Source organism: Triplophysa rosa, linkage group LG15 (assembly GCF_024868665.1).
Source record: "Triplophysa rosa linkage group LG15, Trosa_1v2, whole genome shotgun sequence".
Lineage (NCBI taxonomy): Eukaryota > Metazoa > Chordata > Actinopteri > Cypriniformes > Nemacheilidae > Triplophysa > Triplophysa rosa.
Genome location: NC_079904.1, coordinates 24,130,007 through 24,138,570, shown reverse-complemented (window position 1 = coordinate 24,138,570; position 8,564 = coordinate 24,130,007). Strand labels below are relative to the sequence as shown.

General features: G+C 39.6%; 1 protein-coding gene across 4 annotated transcripts in view; it reads left to right on the top strand.

The window, feature by feature from the left end:
• The first annotated feature begins 4,214 nt into the window (after positions 1-4,214).
• Positions 4,215-8,564, top strand: part of LOC130566254 (A-kinase anchor protein 7-like) — a 66,902-nt gene continuing 62,552 nt past the window's right edge. For 2 of the 4 annotated variants that reach the window (XM_057353606.1, XM_057353608.1), the window contains exons 1-5: positions 4,224-4,642; positions 5,084-5,227; positions 5,835-5,980; positions 6,086-6,222; positions 7,326-7,486. In XM_057353606.1, the coding sequence (XP_057209589.1) occupies positions 4,411-4,642; positions 5,084-5,227; positions 5,835-5,980; positions 6,086-6,222; positions 7,326-7,486 (820 nt within the window). In that variant the 5' untranslated portion in view covers positions 4,224-4,410. The other 2 variants (XM_057353607.1, XM_057353609.1) reach the window with 2 other exon arrangements.

The window sequence follows — 8,564 nt, the reverse complement described above, 5'->3', positions numbered from 1 at the left end:
GACGGCGAGACCCGCCTCTGCGCTCTGATTGGTCTAACCCGAATTGTAATTGGTTGGATTTGCTTGTCTTTCTGAAATACGCGTCGCTATTGGCGTGCTGTGAAAGCGGTGCGTAATAAAGATGTTGACCGTCGAAGCGCGGACAAAAGGAACAGCAGTGAGACTCTTGACTAGAAGTTAAACAGCGCCAACTAGTGGATATAACCTAAAGCACTCTAATCTGAAGACATCCGAACCATCTTCAAGAACAGGGGTCTTCAACGTTTTTCGTGGCAAGGAGACCCCCTAGATGAGAGATGCATGGAGCAGGGACCCCCTTACACCAAATGTGTAAACGGAGCTATTTAAATAGAAACAACCCTACTGTCAAAGCAATATTATGTTAAGACATCACATTAGCACTATTATGTTATTGTTGCACATACTTTTCTGTGTATTATTTTTGTTATTAATATAGATTGATTGATTATTTTAAGGGATTTGCAGCATCAAACATTTTATTCATTCTGTTGTAAAAGCAGGCCGTTTTATCAAGTGTCGTTCTTTTTTTTCTTCCAATATTCTGTGTGTTGCAGAACACGCCGCTATTTTATCATTCTGAGCTCCGTTGTCTTTCTCGTGGATCAGCATGGTCGCGGCTGTTACACGAAAATTAACAGTTTTTTTCTGCAGAGCATCATATCAGACTAAGGAGAGCAACATGATGCAACGAGTCCGCGCCTGAACTGAACACAAACTGCTAAAAAGAACAGGTGTATAATTTCATTTATTTGATTTCAGAGTGAGTGTTAGTTTAAAAGTTTAGGTTTTTTTATATTATTTCAGTGAACAGTTTTTTAACAGAAACATTTTAAGTTTTAGTTAAGTACTGTATATTAACACTCCTCATGACTTGTGCTGGTCTGATGCACTTACACAAAACTGGAAAATGATCATATTGAATGTTATGACCGGTTTATGCAAATCCACGAAAAAATCAAAAGGTTTCACATAGCTGCAACTGTATCTGTACTGTAGCTATATGACAAAACAACTTTCATAACTCTCAATGAGCGATGAGAATATAACAAAGCAAAACTTGTCACTCACCAGAGGAGGAACAGATATCCAGAGAGCACGGCCACAATCCATCCACACCATTGAAAGAAAGATAACAGAGAAGAAACACAAGAGAGTTTAGGGCCTTAATGTGTAATTTCTATACATTTACATTGACACGAATGAAGAACTTCAAGAAAAAAGTCAACAGGTTGTGTTATAGTCCAATCATTAGAGCCGGTGTTGTGCCGAAAACACACTCCCTGCCAGATTATGCACCCCCTTCAATAACACGCTGTCCGATTGGCTAATTCTAACCCCTCCCCACACCCAATCCTAATCCTAACCCCTCCCCTAACACCTAATCCTCACCCTAACCATTATGGGGAGGGGGGTGCATAATCTGGCAGGGAGTGTGTTTTCGGCACGACACCGGGACAGAAAAGTCCTGAAGTATCACCTGAAAGTGAAATAATCCACATTTAAAACATCTCTCTTCACCCGTGAGCGCTGTCTCAGAGCATGACTGTATTCATTCTGAACAGAGTAACATCACACAAAATAAAGATCCCGAGCCTGACGTGAGCCTGCGCAATGAGCAGTAAATCTCCAGAGCACACCGGGCTAATGAAGGTTAAAAATAGCGTGTTGTTGCTCTGACTGCTGGCCAGTGTTAAGTGTAATGAGGATTTGTGATGGACAGAGAGATTACACAGATTCTTCAGGCTAAATTTAGTCACACACACACACACAAACAGGCCCACGTGCACCACAGTTTCAGTTTCAGTGTTGAGATTGGAAAATTGCCACCTCACCAAAAACAATTCAGGTGCAGGCATCGGTGAAAATGGTATCGGAGCGTCCCTAAATATTAACAGTTATAATAATCGTATTAAATAAACACTTTGTTGAATTTTATCATATGTTAATTGTATTAAATAAACAATTTGTTGAATGGGTCGAGTAACTGTCACATTTAAGTTTGGGCACGTAACGCTTCTTCTACTGGTAACCCAAAATAATACTGACTTGCTAGCTCATGTCATTTACTTGTTATTTCTTTTGCTTGTTATCTGAAATAATCTGCAGGGGCTCTATTCTTTGCTGATGAGTAGCGGAAGTTAATTTAGGGCCAAAAAAGCGAGCATGCGCAATAACGTTTGTTTATGTTGTTGCTTTGAAACCGCCTTTAAAATACAGTGACAGTAGCAGAGAATGTTCTCAAAACTTTGGCTAATGTCGTCTAAAAGTTCTTTCAAAGTTAAAATGCGTTTGATCAACATTATATGTCATTGCTAAACATTCAAAATATTGCTATACATTGTTACAACATTCTAAAAAATATCGTTTTCATAATCAAATGTTGGCGAAATGTTTTTTAGGTTATCATTTGGCTAGCTGTGAGTCTAAAGAAGAGTTTGTTCATCTGGAATGAATGACACTATTGGAAAAAGTGTAAATTACTAAATAATTCTTTATTCTGTATGCACGTCCAACATTCTCTGTTTTTGTATTATTTTTTTAGCCTTTGGCATTATAACCTTACATTCTCAGAATGACACGTGTATGGCATACAGTAGTTTGCAGATGAAGAGGCTATTGAAAGAGTTTGAGGAAGATCTGTATTAAAATGAACAGTATATGTGGTTAGCGAGTCATTCTTTAAATATTTGCTTCTACACATCATCAAAAGCTTCTACAGTACTGGACCTCTGTTATTATGTTGAAAACGGTTTTCTCTTTAGTCGTCTAACTCGACAAGCATGTACATTCATAAAGAGTGAATAGTGTGTAATTCGACCCTTGACCCCATCAAACAGCCCTGGTGTGATTGGCTCACCTCAAACTCCAGGCGGCCGAAAGTTCTCAGGCTGCAGAGCGTTGTGTTGGTTTCACCTGCACGAGCGGCGATGAGAACTTCTCTTTCCTTTACACCTGTTAGCCGAAGCTGAACTTCGCCCAGATAGTTGTGTTCACCCTCGTCGCTCTGAAACCCAACCGCTAGTTTAATGTTACACAACACAAACAAAGGTGTGAAAGAGGAGCAAACGCAGCACTGAAAACAATACCTGTGTGTGTGTGTGTGTGTGTGTGTGTGTGTGCGTGTGTGTGTGTTTCCTCCTGTGAAAGTGAAAACAATCACTCCATAGGTTTCAAGTCATAATAACATGTTTAGGCTGGTTAGGGATCTCACAAATACGCTGCTGTTTTTCAGTTTAATGTGAAGACACAACTGTGAGCATGAGTTTTGTGTGTTGACTCTCTAAAAGTATAAACACAAACATTGATCTGTTTGATTGAGAGGTCACCAATAGCGTGTGGTTTGTTTGGCAGTCCACTGGCTGACAGGAGTGTTTGGCAAACCTGTTTGAAATCAGCCCTTGTTGTGCAATTCTATGTAGTGCCATAAAACGCATATACACTCCGCCTTTATTTATTGGGATAACTCACTAAAAATAAAAATTCTGCCATCATTTATTTCCCTCATATGGTTTTAAATCTGCGTGTGACTCTTTCGCCTGTGAAAAACAAAAGAAGATATTTTGAGAATGCCTCAAGGTTTTGTGCTCCTACAATGGAAGTCAATGGAGTTCAGTGTTGTCTGATTATCAAAGTTCTTCAAAATATCTTCTTTTGTGTTCTGCAGAAGAAAGAAACTCATACGGGTTTGGAGTGACATGAAGGCGAATAAATGAAAGAATTCTCATTTTAAGGTGAACTAGCTCTTAAATATAGTGAATTGTGACTAATCATAAGATCTCCTGACATGTGTTATTCTACTAAACCTCGGACTATAATCAAACCAGCACAAATCCAACACATTACCAGCAGAGGCCCCTATCATTTCTATTAAAACCAATACAATTCCTATTATAGCCATTAAATAAAATGTATTTATTTCCAGCAGGGTAAGGATACTTCACTGCTCTTTGTAAAAGTATAAAAGTATAATTAAAGCTTCAACGTATTCTTGATTAATGACTACAGCTCACCAGCAAACCGGTTAAACCAGCTGGATGAACGTCACATTATTGAATTAATATTCATAAGTCAAGCTTTTATATACATCTAAAATCAAAATGACGACACGTTTTGTTTCTTTTTGACGAAATAATTTTTCTAATAGTCTGACTGGAAACGCGTTTTAATTGCGTGTCCCCTCTAACTCTCCGTACCGTGTGTTTCACGCAACACCGTCAACTGTTTACGAATATTGATTCACTAATGTATCTATTCTCTTTAGGTAAGATTATGCGATTGTCATACATGTAAATAACTCGCGAGAAACCCGTTTAAACACATCTTATTAAATATATGGCAAACATTTACATGAGTTACATTTCTGTACGTCAGTGATCAGTGTGATCTGTCATGATCCGATGTCACTTTCTGTTCACTAGAGCACTGAACAGCTTGTCAAGAGTGTTTTATTGTAAAGTTACTGACACACGACCAAAGCCCGTGGATTTCCGTGTCATATCTCAGTGCTGCTCTGCTGACAGGAGTATGCAGTGTGTCACAGAGACACGCAGTGTAGCATGCGGCGAAGATGTCACGAGCTGCACACTACAACATCAGACTCGACACATCAACACTACTGAGGGTGAGCCGTGCGCACTACACGTCCTTTGACTACTTCACGTGTCTGAATGTCGTTGCGTTAAAACACGAATAAACTGTCGAGCGGTATTTCTGTAAAGAAGAAAAAGTACGTGCACTTTGCAATTCAATGATGCCAATATAAACTTAGTTAGACAACCTAGTTAGGACAGCAAGGTAAACAGACTAAATGAAATGAAAGACGTTGGATCCTTGTGTCTAGTCAAACTCTCCAGTCATTTGCTGTAATATTGCTCGTCGCTGGGCCTGTGCAGTTCATGGAAAATTGACGTTTGTCATTTGCACTTTAAAATTTCATTCCATGTAAAATCTGAATACACCCAGATGTGTAACTCTTATCACATTGACTTTACACGTAACGGTGAAACAATTACAACGCCGTGTTAACTCTGCTAATTCTTGTTTCTCTGTCTTTTGTTTGTAGCTGTTAAGAAGGTAATAAGAAAGTCAAAGAAAGAGCCAAAGAAGAGCAAGAAGAAGAGGAAGGAGAGACGTGCCGCAGGATGCTCAGACAGTCTGATGTCAGAACTTCCCTTCTCAAACACAGAGATCTGGACGGAGCTGGGCTGTGAGTCACACGCACAAAAGTCTTTTCTCAGTCCTCGTAAAAAACAAAAGCGGAACGTGGAAACACGCTTACCTTTGAGAGTCAACGTGTCACGGTGAGCCGGGAGGAGGAATCATTGTGTGAAATGCTGTAGTCATCACACACACTGAAGCGTTGAACTGAAGGATGATGTTCAGGGGTCAAGCGATGCGTGGATCGGCCTTGCACCGCAGCTGCTCTGCATTCAGATTTCCCAGCTGGCTTCGGCCGATGAATAAAACATTTGTTGTGCCCCTTTCACTTTTCTTCTTTGCCTCCCTAAATGCTTCTGTTCCTCACATTCTCAATCGGTCAAACAGACATGCAGTCACACCCAGAAGTCTGTGAAAATACAGCTATATAAAATGTATAGGATATTTCCCTTTTCAACATACATTTCCGGTTGTTGTCGCATTTCCGCAGCTCTTGAGTGTGATGTTCTCCGGCGGGATCTGAGTCTTCTGAAGCACATTTTGTGCGCTTCGAAAAACAAAGACAAATATAACCGTCTGTCACTTTTCAAAGAATTTCAGATTTTTTTACATCCCTGTCATTAGTGTCATGGTTGAATCTTGTGCTGTACCTTCAGTTACCAGCTCGCAAGCAAGTGTGAAGAAGAAGCGTAAGAGAGGAGAGAGCGGACGAGTAGAGAGCGAGGAGGATGGAGATAAGAAGAAGAAAAAGCAGACGACTCGCCCAAACTACTTTGTCTCGGTGCCGATCACCAACCCAAAGGTTCGACTTGAGCTTCTGGATTGATGTTGATGTCATTTCTGCGTCTACTCTCAAATTCAGTTTCGTTTTAAGTCAAAATCATGATATTGTGTGTGTGTGTGTTAGATCAAAGAGGCGGTGGAGGAGGTTCAGAAGCTGGTTCTGGAGAAAGATGGGCGTCTGTCTCGAGCTCTCGTACCTGTGGACACTCTACACATCACTCTTCTGGTGACACACCTGAGGACACAACAGCAGCTCGAAGTGTAAGAGCTCTTCTGCTGTCACACACACGTCACTAAAGTCTGTAACACAACCCTTAACCACTGCCATTAGAAACTATTAGTGTTTTGTTCATTAATGAATATATGAAGAGTTGATTTACAAAATGAGATAACTCCTGTTTTTTATTGCGCATTCCAATGAATATCGATCAAACTGCAGTTGGTTTGTTTTGATTTAAGCCATAATAACTCAAAAAATACAGCTAACTAACACAATGAAACACAATAAAAACATGATTTTTGAAATTAATTAAAAACGGAGTTCTCATTTCTGAACCAAACTCTTCATATATAACATGTTTGTATGTGTCATTGTGTTCGTGTGAATGATATTTTACACACATCTGTAACAGCACATTCAGAACACAGGTTTCCACTTGAGTTTTTTATTTGACGGGTTTCACATTATGGCTTGTATGTTTATGTTTTTTATTTTTATTGTGTTTATCAGAACATGGTACACTGAAAATGTACAGTGACAGCACTTCCAAAGGCATACATTTTTCCCCCCCAAATCCCCATCGAACATAAAACCTCTCATAAAACAAAGTTAAATAGATAAATAAATAAAAACAATAACACACATCGTAACATTGTGGAAGTATAAATACAACTGCATTATGTATGTTTATGTTTTAAGGTACATATACACAGGTTTTCACTTATTTCTACTCTTTCACCTTTATAATAGTTTCGTAATCCACGGGTGTATTAGTCTCTGATGGACGGCTGTGTTATGTGCTTGAGTCACTGTGAATAAGTGTTTGAATCGACTCCATGACTTCTCATGACCACACGCTGCATGTTACGTGACAGAAACACACGTCAGTGTTTACTCGGCAGTCGATAAACTGTCTATACTATATAAAGCTGTTGTTAAAGACTTCTAACTCTTCATTTACAAACTCGCATTTAGATGAGATGTTTCGACTCGATGTCACTTTGCCAGAATAACACTCACAAACACAACACACGTCACTGAAGGGTACAGCGGCATATGTAATGCATGCTGATTTAATATGACCATGTCATGACATAAAACGTCCTAAAACCAGTAGAATAATCTGTGAGTGTGTGTGTGTCAGTGCTGTGTCTGCGCTGTGTGATCTGCAGGACTCTCTGAACACATTGTTGGAGGGCAGGAGTCTCGTTCTGCCCTTCTGTGGTGTGGGACACTTTAAACAGGAAGTGGCATTTGTTCAGATCGCAGAAGGAGATCATTTGAGCACGCTCACACACATGGCAGGTAAGCATCATCATCATCATCATGATTTCTCTGAAGAGAAGGGTGACTCATTAAGGTTGGGTATCGTTCGAATTTTATTGATTCCTATTCTGCTTATCGATTCCCAGTTTCGATTCTGCAGTTCAAGTCATTTAGCCTGCTTATTGACTGGTTTGCAAAACTATATATATATTTATGAGCACTGTTTTGTGTATATATACTGTATATACACATAGCAACCATGTTGTCCGATTTATTACAATTTGTATTACCATAGCTTAACTACATCATAGTTAAACTGTTAATATAATGAAACTACAGTGTGGTCAGTTTTGTGGTTCCTGTGCTTTATCACAAGTTATACCACGGGGCTGTTGAATGCTTCATTCTGATTGGCTGACGAACGTTCGACGGGTGTGCATTATTTTTCAGTTAAACGCACACCTATGAAGGTGTTCCAGGTCTGCTGACCGCATTACAGTTCCATATCACTTCGCCAAGTTTAGCCTACTGTGAATATGAATCTAACTAGTGAATATGTATCTAACAACAGACAAAGTGACTGGCAAATTCCATTGTCTGAGAAGAAATAACTATTAATATTTATGGACAGCATGAACATTTGAACAACAATGGCGAGAGCACTGTACAGGACTGTTCAGACGAAAAACTAAAGCATATATCAAAGGTAACGGCAAACTACATGACACAATCAGCGGGTTAAAGATAAAACACGAAGCACAAAAATAACAACAACATCTTAAATTCGTCTGTGGAATGGGTAAACGGGACTTAAAACACGCAGGAAGCTTGCTATGCCACTGCGAGAACCGCAGCTGACGCAGAAACCTCCGTGTCACTTTTTTTTCTTACTTTTCTTATACGACAGGGGTGTTAAATACGACGAAAACAAATCAAATATAGATACTTGTCTTTTCACTCTCAGTGAAGCAAACGCGTGTGCACGTGCACTGTCTGTCTTCCTCTCGCTCTCGCAAAACTGCATATGCAGCTCAAGCAACGCCTTCAGATGAGATGCGTAAGAAATTAGTTCTACCAGCAAGAGCATTCCGGGACAAATACCATACAAATGTCTTGA